Raw genomic sequence first — 23,307 nt, 5'->3', positions numbered from 1 at the left:
GATCTTAATAAATAGTTAGGAAAAGTCAATGAAGGAAAAAGAATTTGAAAATTAAACGCAGCAAATATGAGCAGTTGAAAATCGTTTGCGGTCAAAATGACCGCTTCCGTCTTTCTAGTGTTAAATAAATATATATAAAAACATTTTTACTGAGACAAGAAGACAAACTTTGCAGACAGTTAACTTTGAATTGAAATTTGCGTCTTTTATCATAAATTATGGTTTTGCTGTTGAAGTGAATATTAATTTTAATGTCAAGAAAATTAAAAATTTTACAATTAGAACTAGTCTTTTTTAAAGTAAGGGAGTTATGATAAATATATACATATAAATATAATATATATATATATATTATTTAAAGTCTTACTCGTAGGTAGCACAATGGCAAGTGTACTAAACAACAACAAGAAACTCAAAAGAATATTAACAAAGTAAATTGAAAACCATGTCAATATGAAAAGTTGAACAATATGAATAATAGAATGGGCAGTAACTGCCCAAAAATATACATTTAATACTATAGCTGCATTTGCACTGTCTAAATGTAGAATATTTTACTTCAAGATTTAATTTTAAATATATATATTCTGCAGATGATTTTTTGCGAGCGTTCCACCGAATTATTGCAATTTCCGAGATTTTTAGATTTTTATCTAATTTAAAGAAATTTGCAGAATTTGTGCAAAATTCTATCTTGAATTGGAAGATATTTGCAGAAAATCTGCAGTTTCTGCAGAAATTTCAGAAATCTGTAGAATTTCTAAAGAAAATTTGTCTGAGTTTTCCTCTCACATTTGAAGCGAATTGTTCTGCAGTTCAGGCATTTCTGTTCTGCGACGTTCGTCGCAAATTTAATAGTATTCTTCTTTGGGGTTAAACCTGAATACAAATTTTGGCTTTTAAAACTCTCAAGGTGTCCTCCTCAAAAAATATAATGTGTAAAGAAGTAGGAGAAAATATCAGTCATTGAAATCTGATGTTATACAATTTAGTGCTAGTGAAACATAAATAGATAATTTTGACAGGGCAGTAACCAGACTTTTGTTAGGGGGAGGGTTACACATTTCTCGTGAAAACTATAGGATCAATTAAAATTGATTTCATTCACCTACAATATTGCTTTTATTTATAATGGGCTATTTAAAGCAAATGTAAAAGATGGAGTATCTGTTTAAGCAGAAAAATCCACATAATGTCCTTGTACCCCTATTAAATAATCGATGTCTCATCAATTACTCAAAAAAATATATGCGTGTATTCATATATGCATACTCGAAGTAATACCCCTTAAATTCTTTTTTTATAATAACTAAAATATGTTAAATTTATAGTTTAGCCCTTTCATATTTAAATAATTTTGATGTTTCTATTAGAGTCAGATTTTTAAAATTGGAAGTATCAATTTCTGTATTGTTTTGTAAGAAATGATATTCCCAATAACTGCAAAAAATAAGATCAACACTGCAGATACAGCACTGAGTTTGTATAATTTTTCAATAGCGAAAATTTCCCTTTTCAAATGAAATGGAAAAAGAAAAAATAGAAAACAAAATAATTATAATAATTTTTTCAGAAAATAAAGTATGATAAAAAGCATTTTTGGAAGGGTTTTGAAAATTTTCGGGAGGGTTTAAACTCTAAAAACCTAGTCCTTGCATACGGCTCTGATTTTTGATAATTATATTGTAAATGTGCAGCATGTCTTTTTGAAACAAAATTTAATTTTGTGTTATAAGGCAAACTATATTTTAAGTTTGGGCATCTGTCAGCTACATTCCAAGTAGGTTTTTAGATTTGAATTGTTAGCACTGGAGCGAGCTGCAGTGAATTGCGAATCCAATCGAGTCTTTCTATTAAACTCGAAAGTATGGAAAAGTACGGAGGGAAATCAAGTGATAAACAAACTATACTTTTTACACAGTTGAACTGAAGTTAACAATATTTCATAGTTCAATGTTTTAGCACATAATTAGTTCCTTACACTCTCCTTATTTATAATGTATTACCCCACATTATCTGGCATGCCACAAAATTTGGGGGTCACCAGATTTTCAATAACACTGTTTGGTCTTTTCCGGCATACCCGAAAAATTGAAGTCAGGGAAAAAAAAAATTTAAACTATAAAAAAGATATGTTCAGCTTAAATTTTTTTGTAAAAATATTAACTAGCAATACCATTTATTTTATTTATAAAAACAAATTAAAATTAAGCAAACATTTAAGCAGTAAGTTATCGCCCCTAAGCCAGTGCTAAAGAATGTACTATAGCTATTCAATAAACTTACTGCTATAAAAGGAGCCAAAAATAATAAATTAAAAAAAAAAAAATGAACAAATTGGAATAATAATGGTTTGTTTTCTGATTGGAACTGAAATGGGGAAATTTACTTCAGTTTTGTTGCAAAATAAACCTTAAATCATATGGCATGTCGGAAAATTTGAACTTGTCATGTTGGTCAACCTGGCTTTTTTTCTGGTATGCCAGCAAATGTAAGGTAATGCGGAATATGTACATATTAATTCAAAATATAAAAATAGCCAAAATTCTAGAAAGATAATTTTACTTTTTAACACTTGCCTTTCATGCACCAACTTTTCCTAGCAATATATTAGAATTTCAAAAAAAGCAATAATATTATGTACCTTTAGTTAGAGCAACTGCTCCAAAGTAATTGGTCACCATAACTCTCATATCAACTTCCAATTCAGTGTCTGCGATTTCCCCACGATAACTGATGCCTCCATTATTGATTAAAATATCAATGTGGCCATAGATGTCAAGTGCTTTTTGTGCCTTTTCGGGGATATGCTTTAATTCATGCAAATCTAAAATGAGAATGGCTGGCTCATATTTAGATGAGTGCTGGAAAAAGAGAAAAGGAAGGACCAATTAAAAGAGTTTTAACTTCTCATCAAGATCACAAACTAAGAAAAAAGGACCATAAGTAATATTGCAAGACAACAATGAAATTTTCACAGATAAATCTTGAATTTATTTCAGTTTTAGTTGATCCAGGGTATGTGTTTATAATTGTCAAATCCATGACTTTTGCTAGGAACTTTTCATAACTTCTGCTAGTAACTTTCCATGATTCAGGGAAAGCAATTTTTTCAGGAAAAGTTTTCATAAGAATTGCCGATATTTCTCCGTTAAAGGTACATGGCGACTTGTTTACTCTACTTTGGTGACAACAGAAAAATTGCCTAAAGTGGTTGGTAATATCTACAAGTATACGACAACCCATGAATTTAAAAGTTGAAGTTGAATGTCGCCAACAACGGAATTTTTAGTTTGCATTAGTGATAAATAAATTATTATGGATTGCCTTCAAGTCAAGTATAAAAGTTTTTTTAATTCAATTGAAATATTTTCAAAAATTATTCTATAAAACTACACACATTTTTAGTTAAATAAATACCTTTGTGCATGAAAAGTAAAACAAGAAATAACAAAGTCAACTAGAAAATTGCAGATTACTACAGACACATGTTTCGGCATTCAATGCAAAAGAAATGAGCTTATGGATGAAAATACATCCAACAAAAGGATGTCGCATGGCTTTTCCAACCAAAATACAAAACCTGTATCTGGAGCAATATGCAATTTCTGCTATTTGACATGGTTATTTCACATTTTACACAATTTATTTTGTTTTTATAAAATAATACATTGAATTTGTATCATGAGAACTAACAGAATATAGTTCAGCTAATTATTCATGATTCTTTAATGAAATTAAGAATCATTCATAATTAGGGCATAAGATATTAATAAATTAAATCTCTTAAAATAAATGTTACAAAATGTACTGAGTAAAATACAATGCAAACACACTCCATAGAACTAAAACTTTTGCACAAATTTTTACTAATGTTTTAGAGCTTCACTTCTCCACAAAATACATTTGTAATTTATATAATAGAATCAAGATTCCTTAAAAGGTAACAGCAGAGATTGAATACAATTTTCATTTTTTTTTTTTTTTTTTTGACTGATACAAGAACAGGATATTAATGCACAAACATTTTTAAATAGCCTAAAAATAAAGAGCAATAGTGTCGCGGCAATCTAAACAAACCATACGAAGAGAAAATACTCTTCATTCAAAACAATCAAATTTGAAACCAAAAAGTTGAAGCATAGTTTTAGTTTTAGAAAATCATTTCATCATACCACAGACATCAATTCTTCCTTCACTTCTTCCAGTGCATCTCTTCTACGAGCAGCTAATATTACTCGTGCACCAGCTTTATGGTATGCCAATGCAAGAGCTGAAAAAAGTTTAAGTAACAATCAATCTGAAACCTCAGAATCCTAACATAGACACAGACTTGTATCGCTTTTTGTTGTCATCAATTAAAATAGCAATAATTAATAAATAAATAAAAGCATTTTTTAGAAAGTAAAACAGCAAATTTATTTTGATAAATACCCAGCAAGACAATCAATGAGGGTCAGTGGCACAACAAAAGGAGGGGGGGGAGCTCCCCCCCCCCCCCAAGGCATTGATTTTAACATAAATGCAGAGCTGCTAACTGCTACGAAAAAATCGTAGTTTCTACGAATTACAGCCTTAAACTAAGACGCTACGAAAACGGGTCTAAAATTATGATTTTCTGTTTTTTAAAATTTTTATTCCAAAAAAAAAAAAAAACTGCATGAAAACTAAATTGTTAACTTCAGAAAATCAAACATACATTTTTCAGGGAAGAAATTTTTTCTTTATTGGTACAGTCTGCAATGAAACATGTGCACTTTTTCTTTTACATCATTTACATCCCCGAATTTCAAGCTCAAGAAGGTGAGAATTCCCAATAACCACACTTGGTTTTAAAAACAAAATCTATCTTTTTGCTTTTCAACAAAAATCACACAACTTCTTTATGGCTGAAAATAAACAAGGGAGCCTTTGTATCATGGGAAATAAAATGTGATGTCATTACTGCCATCTGTTAATGAGAATTTTGTGTTTGGGTAACGGAGGTGAGAATTTAATTGTGTGACGAAATTCCTTATTCTACTAACACAATCTAAAACACAATATTAAAAAATTAAATATACTTTTAAAAAGTATTTGAAAATATATTGTGAAAATAATAAATAAATAAATATAGAATTCTAATTAAACAAGTGATTTAGCAACATGAACCATCACACGCGGTGACATGCCACAAAGGTGAGAATCCACATGACGTGAACCAAAAATATATTAAAATAAAAATTGTAGAAATTATTTGAGGAGCATCTGTGGTGATTTTAAGGAGCGTTTCAAAATTTTGCCGAGCAGGTTGGTATTTTGTATGAAAATTAACATAAAACAATTAAATCTCTAATCTAAAATTGTTTTTGAGCTTTGATAATCATTCTAAGCACTAGCATAAAAATAATTCTTTTTAAATTAATAAAACAGTTTTAAACACTTTGTCATGCTTTGAGTAAGCATCTTTAATTTACCATATTTACATGCCTGTTATAATAAACTAGCAAAATATATAGTAAAAGTAAATTTAGTTTTATTCGAATCTTTGGTAAACCTGGTCAGAATTAAGACCAAACTGGAAATGTGGAACAAAACATCTAATTTGGGGAGCTGCAGAGTTTCTCTATTTTTGCAGAGCAATTCCGCAAAATGCGAAGCCGTCGGCAATCCTGCTTTTACTGTAAAAGGAGTGTGACCGAAAAGTTATGAAGAATGACTCAAAGTGAATTCTAATAGGGTACTTTATATGAAAGGACTGTTTTGATCAAAAAAAAAAAAAAAAAAAACTTCAGAAGGTATTTCTAGCTGAGCTAGTGATGAGGATTAATAACATTTTTAATCTGTAATTCAGTTTTGATAAAATCTATTAATTGAACTGTCTTAGCAGAATGTGCATAATATGTTATATAACTCTAAATGTATTCTTCAATCAAAGATTACTGCACAGTTGCCTTCAAAATTCAATATGCCCCCAAATAATGTAATGACAAAGCCATCAATTTATACATAATGTTCAAAGAAGTTACATTACATTTTCTTTTTTTGAAAAATAAAAAAGGATTTTAAAATGAATAAAAATGATAATGTGCAGTGCTTTCAAATTTATATAAAAAAAAAACTAAAAATGCTATAAAATCATTCATTTCAGAAATTTTTTAATCTTTTTGCCCCATGAACCAGTAAACCAGAGTTCTTTATTTTTTACTCTTACATAAGTTAATGTTCTCTACTATTTATAGACAAAAATATGAAAACTAAAGACAGGCAATTCTATTATTATTATCTACAAGTAAACAAACCACCACAAAAAAAAAAAAAAAAAAAAAAAAAAAAAAAAAAAAAAAATCAAGATTACACATAATAATTACCAAAACCCAATCTGATTTTTAAAAAACTTATTAAGTGTCAAATGTGAGCAAACTCCAATGTAGTCAAACTTCAAAAGCAAAAACTAATGGGTTTTAAGTCTAGCAATTATAGCATTATATATCATATACAAAAGTTAAATTATTTTATTCATTGAGTTTTTTTAAATATATATTTTTTTAAACTGGACACAGGTTTAAAACCAAGTGTCGGTTCAAGTTTTTTGGGGACAGGTCTGCCTAACCAGTAGTTAAGAAGCTCTGGATCCCTTTATTTCATTGCTAAATTTATTGATCAATATTATATCAAGCTTATTATGGGTTAAGTATGATACTTAGTACTATACTTATACCATTTTATAAATGCATTTCTCAATAAAAAGATGAATTTAAGAAAGGAAAAACATAATAAAGAGAAAGGAAACAAGTAAGTAAAAAATTTAAACAAATTACCAAATTATAGAACAGAAATAAGGGTAAAAACATTTATTATTGAAAATGAGTTATAAGTTGAATAGTACTTTCCCCCGGCATTTTTAGAAGGATGCTATGATCTGTCCCTTTTAAGTTCATCTTTGAGGCACACTGCCTTCTTTTGGTAATTTCTTAATGTACCCTCTTTGCCCTTTGAAATTTAAGCAAAACGTTATCACAAAAGCAAGGTTTCTTTTCCAAAGGCATTTAAGCTGGTTTGGCTTTAAAACATAACTCTCTTGCCCAATAGAATAGCATAGGAAAACTCGAGAGTTTTTAGTGTAACTATTTAAACTAAACATTAAAAAGCTTTTATTATTTAAGAAAATAACTACTGTTGAAAATACATGGGTTTTGCGTAGTGATGTAAAATACCCGGGTATTTATTTTTAGGGGTAAATACCTAGAGTATATACCCGGGTAAATACCTAAAATGGGTAAATACCCGGGTATTTATTTCAAAAATTTATATTCAACTAAAATACTTTTCTGTATGTATTCCATTATGTATATATACAACCAACCATATACAAAACAATAAATTTTTGCCCAAAAACTGTATTTTGATCACATATTTAAAGAATTATTGTGTGAAACAGCGTAGCAATCTAATATGATATTCACATTAAATGTGTTGGATATGCCTAATCAATGTTGATAGCCAAATTTCAGAAAGTCATTCTACAAAAAAGTCATTCTACAAAAAGAAAAAAGCTTAACTGGTTAAAAAAAAGCAAACATCAATTTTTTAAGGTCCTAGTCTTTTATAACCCAGTAATATGTCCCTGCATGACATCAAAATGTAACGAAATGTCGCTCAATTTATTATTACTATTTATTTACCTATATCTTATGCAGAAATTTCCTCCAAACTTAGTTCAATTGTTCAGGTGTATTCTGTATCACACACACAAATACAGTGGCTCCCAAAAGTGTTCGTACACCTTGAAATTTTGTAGTAAAACCAAAATAACTCAAAACTGAATTCGAATCTGAAGTCCAATTTTTTTTCACACCATTTCTATGTCATTCTAAATAAAACCCAGTATTTTTTTTTAGAATATTACCAGATTTTATTTTTGAAATTTGTCAAAAAACGAAGAGACAGAGAAAACATACGCCACAAAAGTCATCGTACACTGAAATAATTTCGAATAAATTCATAATTAAAATTATCATATGTGGTTTTTTTTATTATTTTTGCATTGTAATGATACTGTAAAGTCATTTGCCTTTAATGTTTTGTGTATTCATTCCCTAATATTTTGCTTAATATTTTAAAACAGCAGGTATGCGTAAAAAACAACAAACACAATTCGAAATTTGATTTTTTCCCTCACAGTAGCCATAAATTGGTTTGAAATGTCTCTAAATTGGTTAATTTATACTATTCTATTGATAAAATGCTTGAAAAATGCTTTAAAGTCAAGAATGGGATCAAAAACAAGGTAAGAAAAGGTCAACTGGCAAAGTTAACAAAGAGTGATCGGAGGTTTACAGTTAAAAAAAATATGAAAAATACACATTTCAGAATTGAAAAAGTTTCTGCAGAATTGAATGAAACATTTTACGTTTAATTTTTACCTAAAATTGTTCGCTAAGTTCTCGGATTAGCTAGATTAAATGGGACCGCTTCCCGCAGAAATTTTCTTGTTCGTACGAAAAACAGTAAGCTTACACTTTCCGTCGTAAAATCAATGATAAATAAGGTCAAAACGTTTTGGAACAACGTCTTACTCATAGACGAAAATAAATTCAACATTTTGGGTTAAATTGTAGTATAATTGTAAATGAAAGAAAAAAATGAGGAATTTAATCTTAAGAACTTAGTTGGATCGGTTAATCAGGACGGTGAAGGTGTTCCTGTGTGAGGGTGCATCTCAGCATCAGGAATCAGAAATTTGGAATTTTTCGATGAAATAATGAATTATGCTGTTCATTTAAATATTTTAAGAAGCAATTTAAAACTATTACCCCAAAATTTGGTAATCGGAAACAGCTTTGTTTTTTATCAAGATAACGATAAGAACTAACGATTCGCGTTTGGTGCCTCAAAATTTGTCCTTAAGCTTAGAAATATCTTCTCAATCGCTAGATTTAAACTTAATGGAACATATTTGGAGATATCTGGTGGATATATTACCAAAATACACCATTGAAACAAAAAGCGAACTAGAAACAGTAAGACTCGTAGCGCGGATGAACACTTACTCAGAAATTGCACAAAAAAAGAAAGAAAAAACAATGAAATCTATTCCCAGACGTTTAAAAGCTGTTGTTGTTACTGCATGATATCCTACTAAATAATAACTTAGTAAAAAGTTAGATTATTTACTAATTTTTTGACATTTTTTCAAAGTGTACGAAGACTTTTGTGAGATAAATTTTCCAGCACTTTTTGGTTTTTGATTTTTTAAAAATTAATTTTTAATGTTTTATTAAAAATTTTCATGCATTTTTGTTAAAAATAGATCATAGATCTTATAATAAAATACCTATTCCGAAATATTAATTCTAACCAATGGATAAGGACCTATTTCATTGAAAGTCGTAGGTGTACGAACACTTTTGGGAGCCACTGTATATATATACACACACACATAATATACATAAACATTTAAAATTCATTTAAAATTTTTAATCTTTTATTTTAGGGTGTATGTTTAAAAAAGAAAATAGTCACCTTTTAATACTACCTAAAATTTTTTTGCAAAATGCGCAATTACTAGGGGATTTACCCTGCCTTCGGATAAATACCCAAAAAAATATTTACCTTCTCACCTTACAGGGGAGCAAATGCAAATGAGCAATGCAACAGAAAAGAAAATTTTGCTTTGTTTTTTGCTTATTAATGTGAAAACTGTTTCTATATTTTCCATGTTATCACTTAAATATCAATAAAATAACACCATAGTGTTTTAATAACTTCTCAGTTTCTTCTTCCAAACATCCCTCATGCTTCCTTTTTTTTTTCATTTTGGATATGACTAACCTAGATTGTGATTTTGAAATCTTGAAGTTCATAATGAATTGCTTATACTTCTCCAATTATGACATTGAAAAGAAAGATTCTTTGGTTCACGATATGTTTCTTTCATGATTTCATCAAGTCTTTCAATAAAAAATATTATAAACTGTGTAATACATATGTATATATCAGTTTTACCAATTATTTCATATTTAGATTTTAAAAAAAAATTCTCATTCACTTTTTTGCATTTTTTGTAAAATACCCAGTTTTTGGGTATCTACCCAGGCCTTGGGTAAATACCCAAAAAATATTTACCTACCCGGTGGGTATTTACCCGATCCACATCATTAGTTTTGCGTGAATGGAGTATACAAATAAATAAACCTACTGGTACAAAATTCTTATTGGAAAGTTTTTGAAATTGAATTGAGGTGTTGCCCTTTTATCAGGAAGCACTCCATCCTTTTTTTTTTGTCTGGGGGGAGGGGACACCAGAAAAATTATTCTGCACCATGATAGAAGAGGGGGGGGGGCACAATCTTTATAATGCCATTGACTTTTTACATTTGACGGTTAATATTAACTATTCCGTACAATTTTGAAAATTTTAACCAAAACATCTCTGTTTTAAAAATTAAATGAAAACAATAAAAGAAATTTTATTGTGGGGTAGCAGTGAAAAAGCACCCCCCCCCCCCCCAATAATTATAACTTTTATATATTCAAGGTAATAATTTTTATACTGCAGCAATCAATAAACACCACGCAAAAAGAATGCTAGGATTAAAAATAGCAAAGATAGGGGGAAAAAAAATATTTCTTATCTAATCTGAAGTATTGATAGCTGCATTTGAAGGTCAAGAAATCTCATAAGTATCTGAATGTAGTCAACTTTTAACAGAAACACAAAACTTCCTTTCTTCTCTATCATTAACCCAAAATTGCAATTACACAGTTTGATTCTAAACTTAGGAAAAAAAAAGAAAAAAAAAACATCCCATTACATAAGGAGCTGGCTTTGTGTGATATAAATGTCTCTCTGGTTTATTTTCTAGAAAATATATGGTAACATCAGTATCAATTACCATAATATTTACTAATGCTAGATTAATTTCTTTCAAGCTTAGCTATCAGCGATACACATAAAAACTAACAAACCAGGGTTGCCAACCTAGGAGAAACAATTTGAGAAGCAACTGTGGTGATTTTGAGGAGCAATTAAAAATTTTGCGGAGCAGTTGGGTATGTCAGGGGCGCCGAGTTGCAAAAATTATTGGGGGGGGGGGGCAGATATCACCGTCAGTTTAGGAGGTTATGTAATTTTACGCAGTCCCCCCCCTTAAATAAAGGTCAGATTTTTGTATCTTGAAAATGCCAATTAACATATTTTCTGGTGTGTATAATTTAAACAAACAGTGTTTGAAATGGCATTTTCAAAGTAAAACAATCCAAAAAGAAAATAAAAATTTTCTGGTTCAACTAGATCATGTCACTTTTTCTTAGTAAGAGACATTTTTTTTGTTCTATTTTGTGGGGAGCCGTGCAGTGTCGTAGCTACGTATTGATGTAAGGTAGGGCACTTGACTTGCATGGAAGGGCAATCCCAGAGATGCTGACTTAAGAAAAATATTGGGAGGGGAGAGCATACGGGGGGGGGGGGGGGGGGTTCTTGCTGCAGGAAAGTTTTTAAATTTGAGATGAATAGTGAGTTATAAAGTTTTTTAAAGCATTTTAAAGTCATATAATAAACATTAGAGCTCCGAAAACTCGACAAGCCTGACAAATATTTTTTTGCTTTGAAAAAGGAAAAAATAAATACAAACACACACAGTATTTTTGTAAAAAGGTAATTTAATTTACGCACATTTTTTAAGACCAGTTGTTTTTTCATTAGTGATATCGGCTAACATATTCAAGTGTAAACGCAGTCTCTCAATGTCCAGGTCATTTTTGAAAAATTCAGTTGATTTTTTAAAAATATGTTCACCTCTGGGTCATTCCATACAGATTCAATGGATGAGTTCGCTCGACCATTTTTAATTTTTTTTGAAACTCATATCCCAAAATGATGCATATGAATGATGTTTAAAACCACTTTTATTTTTTCTCTAACCTTAACCCTTGATTTTTTAGGGGTCATCAAAAGTGATTTTTGCAGTCAAAAATGGGACTTTTAGACCTTTTCATTTTGGCCAAAATCTATTTGAATTACATTTATGGCAGTTAATTTTAAGCTTTGATGTTAAAGTGCATAAGAAGATAGTCTCACATGCTGAGTTACGTGGGTGTAACTTAATAATTAAAATAATGGCAACAGGTTAAAGTTCAAGGTCAAATGTAAAATTTTTGCTCATTTCAAAGGGTCATAACTCGCTTAGGGGGACGGAAACGCAAAATGAAATATGGCAAAAACTAATCACTGGAGTCACACTAATGAGAAAATATAGCTGTAATTGTGTGTTTGTTTACCCTTTACAAAATACAGCCCCTCAAAGATCAGAAAATTGAGAAAAATGACATTTTTAGACCCCTGTAAACCAAAAGGGGATGGAATTAAAAATGAAATTTCTTGGCCAATCGAATATTCCATTCAAGTACTATACATTTTATATATATTGTTTTGTGTATTTGGTTTGTAAAAAAAACACAGGTCTTTGAAATTGAGCAATTTTGCTAGTTAATTTACGCACTGAAACAGAAATAAAAAGTGTGAAAACTTCATTGCACTTTCTTAAATGGCCTATATAATATATTATACTGAAAAAACATATTTTAAGTATAAAAAAAACTATTTTAATTTGATAACTTAGAAATATTTGGACATAAATGAGTAGTTCATACATGATTGACAGCTTAAGTAGTTAATTTATAGACTATCTACACACACACAAATTTTCAATACATACAAACATACGCTCTGTACATTAACTTATGTAACTTGCCTAAACACGTCTCAAACAAGGAAAATAAAAGATAAATTGAGTTTAGAAAGCATAATATAATCAATGATTTTCTTGATTTATTGGGGGGGGGGGGGGGCTTTCAGACTTAGATAAAATGAAAAGCTTTCTGCAAACAGAAATCCTAACGGGAAAATTTTCTGCAAATAATTATTTTGCCTAATTCACTCTTGTAAATAAAGAATCAAATTTATCTTTATATATAAAAATGAATGTTTGTCTGTATGTCATCCATGAACTCAAAAACTACCCGGCGGATTTGGCTGAAACTTTCACCGTTTGTTTTATTTGGTACTGGAAATGTTTATAGACCAGTTCGAAAAAAATCCGATCGATAGTTCCTTTTTTATTCCAATTTAAGTCACAATCCATAGGATAATTAAAAGGGAGGATAATAAAATTATCGGCTGCAGAAATTAATTTGCGTGAAAGATCTCATTGATAAGAAGTTAGCTGTTGCCATTTTTCTTGAGTTTGAACAAATAAATTCTTTCTTTATTGTTTTATGGCTTTTCACGCAACAGGGGGATTTAAAACTTTTTCTGTTTGATATTTTTAGCGATTGATTGATCTTGCAAACTGCATGAGTACAAAATTTGAGTATAGTCATGGCTTCACTTGATACCTGGACCGATTATTATGAAAATTGCTATACATAAGTATTTTTCCACGGAGAAGATGAATAATATGCTCATTGAAGCCACTCACCATCGGGTGGCACTGCAGAGTAGCAACTTCTGCCCCGTTCAACCGATTGTCATGAAAATCAGTTATAATGATGTTTTTTTTTTGTTTGCGTAGCAACGCACTTCGGGTACAGCTAGTATTCAAATATGAAAGAGACAAAAAAAAAAAGGTGCTTTCAATTATTATTTTTTTACAATAACTTATAGTTAGTGTTTATTTTTCACTACCTGAAGAAAACTTCCAAAACCATTATTTTTTTCACATATGTGCTTTAAAAGGTTTTTGAAAAAAGGCTTCAACAGAAAAAAACTGGGATTTTTTAAAATTTCCCCTTAAAATTTTTTTTTTTGGTTTTTCAAAATTAACGTTATCAGTTTTTAAAAGATTTCTGCAGAGCCAAAATTTTTTTGTGAACTTTGTTCGCGCGTTCGTCTATATTATGCAAGACTGGCGGCTCTGCCTCCTAAAAAATATTTTTGAGGGTGCTCGGACCCACTCAGGCCCCATAGAGTCGGCGCCACTGGGGTATTTTGTATAAAAATAAAAAAATATAACTAAAGCCGCTTATCTAAAATTGTTTTAGAGCTTATATAATCATTTTTAAGCAATAATTTTTAAATTGATAAAACAGCTTTAAACACTATTTCAATCTTTGAGTATAAACATATTCAATTTCCCATATTTCATGTTTGTTGTTATGATAAAATAGCAAAATTTAAGCCTGAAAACTTTGGGCCAGGAAATGCAGAGCAAAAGAACTACTTTATGGAGCTGCGGAGTTTTGCTATTTTCAGGAAACAACTCCGCAAAAATGCGGAGCAGTTGGCAACCCTGAACTAACCAATTTCTGAGTTATCGAATGCTGTATAGTTCAGTTTATTTAAATTATTAGTGCACTAAAAAATAAAAAGTATTTAGGATACATTAACCTTATGCATGTCATAGGTAATTCATCATTTTTGACAGTTTTGATTGGTACAAAATAAATATCATATAGAAGAAGACTTATAATGCACATCTTGGGACCAGATGTTTTCTGAAGCGAAGGTTTTGGTGTTATATAGATAGTTTCAAAATTTTATAAAATAATATTCAGAATATATTAATATATTTGTACATCAGAATATGTAATAACAAAATTGAGCATTAAGACTTAAATAGTGTATTCGTTTAAGTAATGTGGAATCTAAAAAATATTTAGTCGAAAGCACTTACAGGAAACTAGCTAAATCTAGTCAAGTGACTAAATTCTGATTGATTATTCTTAATAAGTAGTAAAATAGAGCTTTAAAATACCATAATCATAAAAGAATAATATTGATTAGAACGGGGAAAACCTCTAATATTATTTGAAAAAAAAAAGAAGACAAAAGTAGAGTTACACTTTGAACATAGGTTGAATAAAACAGATGTTCTCTATGATCAGTGTCAGTTCTAAGGGGGAGTAAGCTTTGGCCCATTCCCTGGGCAGGAAATTCACCTTATTTTTGCTTTTTCTCTTTTTACCTCAATATAAAAAATTGAAGGAAGACGGGCAAAGGCATCAGTTTCACGTTTTTGCAAGGGATCCGAAAAATTGATGATCCAACACTGTCTATGATGTTAGGTAAGTATGTGTCACAAGGGTTCCTTAAAAATTAATATCTAAAATTAGATTGCAATTAAAAAAAAGTGGACTTAAAAATAAAGTAATCTTCTCATGCTGGATTTGATATGGGAAAAAAAAATGAATTCAGGGGTAAAACATTATATTGTACCACACTTTTATTAGTAGCTATAAGAGAACAGAACAAATTTGTTACCTTTTCCCAGTCCAGAACTAGCTCCAGTAATAAGGACAACTTTATCTTCCAAAGAACGATCTCGGAAAATTTTGTTCTTAAAATGAGACTTGTATAGCTTATACACCAACCAGGGGAAAACTAAAGGTAGTGCCAAGCCGCCAACCAGCAAACGAGTCCAATGCAACATGGTAGAGACCAGACTCTACAATTAATGAAGATTTTTAACACAAATTGAACCATTTGAAGATTGCTATAAAGTTATTTATTTTGAATATTACTGGCCATATTTTAGTTCCTTAAGACATTTGGAAGAGCTGCATTTAATTAAAGTATTCCACAGCAAATATTCCAGAGAATAAAGAATTTGGTACATAAAATTTTGAGCTGTGATTTCCAACAGTGTAAAGCATTTTAGATAAAAATGCTCATAAAATGATGGTATTTTTTAATACACAGGGGATGATTCAGGCATGCAGCCTGAAAGATATCAGTTTGCAAGACTCCATTATTGTCAGTATTGCCGTGTGAATGATGAAACAAAAGTCTAATTTCTTCAACCATTTCTTTTAAATCTAAGCAGAAGAATCGCAATGGCTATATGCACAATAATTTGGAAAACTGCTTGCATTTTCCATGAGACAATTCAAATACAATCTTTTGTCGGTTTTCATGCCGAAACAGAAATAAAATAGATTCTATGATGACCAGAACAGACAATATACAGTAGTAGGATAAAACTCAGATTATCTGGAAAATTCTTTCGGATGGCGTAAGGATATGCACCTCAAGTCATCCGCCTTTTGCCTCCTTACACAATGAATTTTTAAAACAATTGAAAAATATTATCTTCAAAAAAAAAAATGTTCAAATTTCAACATAAATCTATGTTTTAACAATCCCCCCCCCCCCCAAAAAAAAAATTAATTAGTGTTTTTAATGTTTTCTGAACGCATTAATGTATATATGACTTAGCAGGAGACCTAAAAAACATGTATTTTGAGTGTCCCCCCCCCCTCCCAAAGTTAAGTCATAGAAGATTAAAAGTTTTATATATATATATGATGATTAATATGATTTGTAAGGCGTCAAGTTGAGTACATTCCTCTTTTTGACTGCAATTGCACATTCCAAAAATGTTGTTTATTTGATTTTTGTGACAAAAACAATGTTTTAATTTTAAATTATTTTATGTCTTAAGCTATCATCACGAAGGATTTGTGTCTAGGAAGCTGAAAATTTGCATAGGTTAGTTTCAAAGGCAAAGGTTTCTATGCCTCTATAAAACATCATCGAAATCGGAGATGGTCAAGTAGGGACAATATGAAAAATTAGGTCAGTTGATGTGGAATGACTCAGATGCAACTGTAAAGTCATATTTTGTAATATTAGGGTAAATAATTTTTTGAAATTAAACCTCCAAAAACACAATTCTGAGCGATTTTTGATGTTGTTGAGAATTTGTAGGTTTCCAACTAAAAATGAAATATTCAATGCAAAAGAATGACATCTTTGTTCTTAACATATATGAAAGCTGTTATTAAGTTGGTTCAGGGCCATTTCACAGCATTTGGCTGTTACGGACTCTACACTTCATAAGGATGTTTTAGCCTCCTACTCATGATTAGTGCAAATAGTAAAGTTAAACTTTTTGTAAACCATTAGTCCTATGTGTACTTATGTCATAGCATTGAAAAGAGTTTAGATTTGTGTTGAATTTCTAAAGATATAGGCAGATTGTTACGGACTCTACGCTCAAAAGACATGGAAATTTTTGCTTAAACTATCTTTATATTTTCTGTGAAAGTAACAAGTATTTTTTCCTAATGAAGGTTTTCTACTGTATGTCTCAGTTTATCCATTAATACATTTAAGCACCAAAATAATTTTTAAAAAGGTAAAAATATTTTTTACGGAATTATTTACTAAAGAGCTACACATTTATGAATATGTTACGAACTCTACATATTTGTCACGTTTGAGTATTGTTTGAATTATTGTTTATTAGAGTCTAAACAACAACACTACCTCATTGTTCAATAGTTTCAAGGATAAAATCAACTGTTATAGCTATTTCTTCATCATATATGTGAGAGGTGCCCACCTGGGGTGGAGAGGGGGTCATACTGTTGATTATGCCATATAACTTTTTTAAGGGGGTGTTTTGAGGGCATGGGTGCAAGTCTGGTGATGTGTTGAAGACGGAAAATATTGAGCCCCCCCCCCCCACCCCTCCACATGCATGCTTAAGGAAAAATTTATGAGCATAAATGTTGTAGATTTTGACTATGGCAGTTTTGGAATAATTGTTTACTTTGAATTTTTCGCTTTTGACTTTTCTAACAACATAGACCTAGTTTAAAGACCTAGTTTAAATTATAATCTTTAAGCATTATGATATCGTAGTTCGAAAAACCTGAAAACCACCAATAACGAGGGGTCTGGGGGCTCTCCTCCAGATTTTTTTAAAATTGAAATTCAAAAAATGCAATGATAGGCCATTTTGGTAAAGTTCAGGGAAAGGAGGGGTTCAGGGACTCTCTTACATCAATTTTTTCAAACTGATAGTCCCAAAATCACAATATTGGGCGATCTACAAAAATATTATAGAAAGAGGTGGGTGGGGGGCGCTGGCAATTTTTCTTTTTTTAGCAAAAACTGAAGGAAAGTCATTGAATTTCTTTCCGTCCCGACCTCCGTCTCGGAAATTTTGTCCAAGACGGAAGGTCTTGCACCTTTGTTTGAGGGGTATTTTTTTCATTTTTGGGGGGAGGTTCTTGATACTGTGGGGGGACAAAGGAGGGCCTGTGGGATATTTAGGGGAGGTGCACCCAAGCACTTCGGGTGGGGGGGGGGGAGGTACCAGATTGAAAGTGGCCTCCTGTTGGAACAGACCAAGTGATATGTTGATTTCTTCAGTCTTGAATTTGTTGTTTGAAATGATAGGTTTTAATTCATATTTTACTAGCAATTTAACTTTTATAGTAGAACCTTGGTTATCTGAAGTGATCAATACCAGACCATCTTCGGTAAATCCAAATTTCTGAATAAATTTTAAGGGGGGCGGGACATGTTAGGGAAAGGATGTTTTTAAGCCAAAACTTTTTAAATTGCATTTTTAAAAGTAAGTTAAATTTTCTGTTAATTCAATTAAAAAAGGCAAAATTTTTTGCTTCAGGAATCATATATTTTTAAGCAGCAAAATTTTGATCATTTCTGGTTTAAATAATTGCATTTAATTAATTAAATGTATGATTGGTCATGTATGGCACAAAAGATGTTTTTTTGTTTGATGGCCCTAATATTTATGTAGTAAATGATATCTGACATGCCTTACTTTGTTCCTTAATTTTATTGTGAAAGTGTTTTTTTTTTTTTTTTTTTGTATGATATAACACTGGAAACTTTTCAAATGTCCCACTGAAAATATACTGAAATTCGGGACCACCAGATCAGTCAACATGGCATAAGATAATAGGGGAAATTGGGGCTTGTTAGACCGGCCTCGATAATTTTAATACTTTTTTTTTTTAAATTTACGACCAACAAAAAATAGTGCCTATAGTTCTACAATTCCTATAACGAAACTATAAGGTACAGTTATTTTGAACAAATTTCAGAAACTTATTTTGGCAGAGCTATTTTTGATTGATTAACTTTCATTACTAAGCAACTTTATTTTTAAAATAGTTTTCATGAAGAATGAAGCAATAAATTGAATTCATCTCCTAAAATAAGTTCTTTTAGTTCTTAAGCATTAGCAGTTTATTTTTTGTTGTAAAGAAAAAAATCAGGACAACTTTTTTTAGACCAAGAACCTGTGGTATATTGGTTCACTTTTAGAAAACACACAAAAACTTTTAGAACAATTAAAAAAGCATTACTCTAGTGTTAGCAATAGTGAAGTTGCTAAAAACAAATTGTGCTGATTCTTGATCAAATGTAACAGTAGATGTTGGTCAAATTTAATTATACTGATCTTTAAACTTTAGTTTTTGATTCTATTCACAAAACATTTGTTTGGTACAAATGTTGATAATATTTAGCATTAAAATTGTAACAGAAGTTGTTTTTGTAATGTGGGGATCCTGGGACTGTGGCAGGTTGGTTCACTTCACAAAGTTCTGTGAAAATATTAATGTGAAAAAAGTTAATGAATTAAAAATTGTGTGGGATGCTGAGAAATATTTAATGTAACTTCTCATGGTTGAAAATAAAACCACTAATTGAATTTTATGATGAAATAAAAAAAAAGAAGAAAAGTAGGGAGCCAGACCAATGTGCCCTGACTCCCCCTAAACACTTGTGCAGTCAAAATTCTTCCGAAAGTCAAAGTTTTTTTGAAGTATAAGTTGTAATTCCCTTAAAAGGGCTAATTTTATTCTTTTTCTGTGCAGGCTGTTCAAGCATTTTGGTAAAAAAAGAGCTGTATTGAAAGAGTTGTAGAGTCCATCCCGTCCATAAATAAAAATTTTAACAAAACTTTTCGTCTAATTATTGTTACAGACTCTACAATCATCATTTTCACAACTTATAAATTTTTAACGAGCACACTTTTTGATTAAAATTATTATATGTATTAGAGATAATCCTTTTCTTTATTTGTCCCAAGCACCAGTTTTGGCTTGAAATTCTGTTCGAGTCACTATTGAAGAAAAATTCAGTGTAGAGTATGTAACGATAAAAGTTGTATTTTTGATGTTTTGATTGTGATTACATTTATAATATGAAGTAAATAAAGAAAAAAATATGATATTTATGTCCTTTGGAATGTGCTTTTTCAATATATATATAAATTTTACCCTTTTAACAACTTTTGTTACGGACACTCCTATGTCACAAATACTGTGAAATGTCCATTCAAGTAAAACCAAAAAACTCTTGAAAAGAATCATTGGACAAGTCCAGATCGAAATTTAATTTTGATGTAATTTACTTCGATAAATACATTTTCTATTTATGATCAATAAATTATTTATTCGTGTTCTTAGTTTGATCTGTGGGAGTAACTAATTCTGTTTTAATTGTTTGCTTTTTATCTAGTGAGATAACGTGTTGGATTTTTAACATTTCCATTTTTCAAAAAGTTTTTGGGATATTAATGTTTCACAAATATTAGAAACAAATTCAGGGCTCGTTTTAGTTTTATTATGCATAGCCCTCTGATTGTTCTGTGTGCATAAGGGGGGGGGGGGGGGCACAAAAAACCTTTTGTCCCGGGCGCCGTCAGCTTTTCGGACAGCCCTGTTCATCATATATATTTTCCAGACTTTTACTTAACAGCATGAAAAATGCTCTTGATTTTTTCAGTAACACAAAATAAAGCAATTAATGTAAATGAAAAACAAAAAATAGTAATTTAAAAGAAAACATATTTCTATTTACAATAAACAGTAATTTCATATTTTGTATACCTATAAATCCTGTTACCCCTCTTTGAAGCTTCAATGAGCAACTATGTTCACAATATCCCCCCCCCCCCAAAAAAAAAAAAAGAAAATGAAATGGTTTTTAATTCATAAGTCTGTTAGAACCGGTGAAATTCCTTTTTTGTGAAAATTTCATTCTTAATTTTTTTGGTACTTTTCCAGTACAATAGTTAAAGAAAATCTTAATTACAAAAAGAAATGTTTTTTTGCAAAATTTGGCGTTTTGCATTTTGTTGAATGTTTGTGCTTTAAAATTTTTCACTTTGTGAGGAAAAAGAAAAGAAAACAAAATTATTTTCTTTTTGGAATAAACGACAAACTATCATTACCCCCCCCCCCTCCCCCTCGAAATGCAAGCATAACCCCCTCCGTTTTTTTTTTTTTTGGATACGCCACTGGCCATTGCTCAACATTTTTTTTATGACCGGAATAAGAATATTTGTTTTCATAAAAATTATTTCAGCAATTTGAAAATTAGTAAGCTTTAGGTGGAATTAAATCGAAAAACCAAATGTAGTAAAAATATATATATAAGGTTAACTTAACGAAAGTAAAAACAGAAAAAAAAAAAAAAAAACAATCACACATCACATAGCACAGTAAATAATAATAATCTTCTAAATTTAGATGATCTATCACAAATCTATTGTGAATGCATAAATATTATTTATAGGTTTACATGCACTTGAAAACAAATAAACGGAAAAAGTTTTTTACAATTGAATATAATTTCCGCCTTTAACTATGTAAACATATGACAACGTAAAAAAAAAAAAAAAGATTTCTGAATGAGTAGGACCTTATACTTTTAAGTTCAAATATAAAACATTCCATTCCATTAAATCTTGAAACAATTGAGCAAAACAAAATTTCCATTTCTTAGTTCTTAAGACAAATTTCTAGTGAGCATACATTTATTTTTTAAAAGCAATTAAAGGATATTTCAAGATAGTGGACGATTTAAACATCTCGATTAAAAATTTTTCTTTCGGAATTAAATGGGTGTGATAAAAAAATATCGATATCAAAAGCAAGTACACTAAAAACTTTTGCATCGGGAAATAAATTAAGATAATTTCACATTTAAAATAACTCCATTATTAGACTTACTATGCTTGTATCGTCGACGGCCGGTTCTTGTTGCAGAAGTCCATCATGATTCTCAATCATGGTGATATGTTGCCAAGCTGCACGTACCGAAAACTTCCTCTGGCTGTTAGAGCTCGAAAAGTAGCCCGAAGGACATTTCAATCAATTTGTATTTATCAAAACGTTGAGAGAATTGGAAGTGATAAAAAAAGTGCAAAGTCTATTACATTTTGACGTCATTTTTCTGTAACTTCATTTGAAGTTATAAAAAAGAACGGAGGTGCGGATTTTTGAAAACAGAACTAGAAAGGCTTTTTTAGGGACAAATAACGGTGCTTTAAGTTTTTATTTACGCTACATGAATGACAAAATATACCACTACAATATTTTTATAAATGAAATTAATCTAAAGCAAGTGATGTTTGATGTAGATAGGGTAGACCGACCAGTGAGTGAACACCACCCAGTGAATGAACAGCGCGTCATTTAAAAAAAAAAAAAAAACTCTAATTTGAATTCCGAAACTTTGAATTCAAATTATGTTTTTCGCAAGCACGAGTTGCGACAAGACCCTACTGATTAGAGTCATTGTTTCTAGAAATGGCTCCCCCCCCCCAAGCATATCCCTCCTCCTGGGTGGTTGCGTGTGTATGGTTGTGTGTGTAGGCTTACGTGTGTGCACGTAGGCTTGTGTATGTGTGTAAAGGCGTGCGCGCGTAGGCGACTGTGTATGAGCATGCGTGTGTAAGACATGGACGCCACCGCCCAGCAAAAGTGGATTCTGGGGGACAGTGCTCAGGACCAGCCGCGCCACCGCCGGTGGACGGTGGTGCTGCAGGCCTGGTCCAAGCTGAAAAAGGAACCGGGACATCAAGGACTGTCAAGTGAGAACAATAAGCAATCGTGATTGCTCAAAAAAAAAAGCTTCCAAATTTTTTTTTTTCCTGAATATATTCAATACAAAAGCGTTCTTTATTGATATTCTAAGCTATCTGACAGCTGATTGGTTACTTTGGATACGTATTTTTTTCCTGGAAAAAATTTGAAATTTTTACTGCCGCGAATCATTTTTACTCTTTCAAAATAATAAGGCTGGTTTCGTGCTAGCAATTATTTTGATACATATTATTTTTATCGATAAATTTTATTTTTCAACTCTACTTAAGAAAAATGAAGTATACATATTTAGGCTATGGATTTAAATTGTTTCAGTCAATGCAGAATGCGAAGATTTTCAGGTGGTAGAGGGGTATTCAGTATTGAGCTGGTATTCAGTCACTGGGTACGAAAAATTGCGAAAACCCAGTGAATGAACAATGGCAAAATTTCTTTTGATTTAAAAAGAAATTTGAAGTTTCTTTGAGATATTTTCATACTTTTTTGTAATGCAGATAGTTTTATATGCATATTTATTTATGTATTTTATTATATATTTTATTATTTCTTTATTTTTGTCTTTGTAAACAATGCATTTTTTACTGAGTTTTATCTTCTATCTAATCTATATCTCTATCTGTATATTAAAACCTACCTACCTACATCTATCTTTCTATATCTCTATCTCTCTTG

At 30.7% G+C, this 23,307-nt stretch overlaps 1 protein-coding gene across 1 annotated transcript in view; it reads right to left on the bottom strand.

The window, feature by feature from the left end:
- LOC129225978 (dehydrogenase/reductase SDR family protein 7-like) overlaps positions 1-21,893 on the bottom strand; it is a 40,916-nt gene extending 19,023 nt beyond the window's left edge. Inside the window, exons 1-4 of the mRNA XM_054860548.1 lie at positions 21,760-21,893; positions 15,242-15,425; positions 4,176-4,273; positions 2,645-2,864 (exon numbers count right to left, since the gene is read on the bottom strand). Coding sequence (XP_054716523.1) covers positions 2,645-2,864; positions 4,176-4,273; positions 15,242-15,425; positions 21,760-21,819 — 562 coding nt within the window. The 5' untranslated portion in view covers positions 21,820-21,893. The remainder of the gene's footprint in view (positions 1-2,644; positions 2,865-4,175; positions 4,274-15,241; positions 15,426-21,759) is intronic.
- Positions 21,894-23,307: the final 1,414 nt, after the last annotated feature.

Source organism: Uloborus diversus, chromosome 7 (assembly GCF_026930045.1).
Source record: "Uloborus diversus isolate 005 chromosome 7, Udiv.v.3.1, whole genome shotgun sequence".
Classification (NCBI taxonomy): Eukaryota; Metazoa; Arthropoda; class Arachnida; order Araneae; family Uloboridae; genus Uloborus; species Uloborus diversus.
The sequence above is the reverse complement of the archived record's forward strand: the minus strand, read 5'-3'. Positions and strand labels throughout refer to the sequence as shown.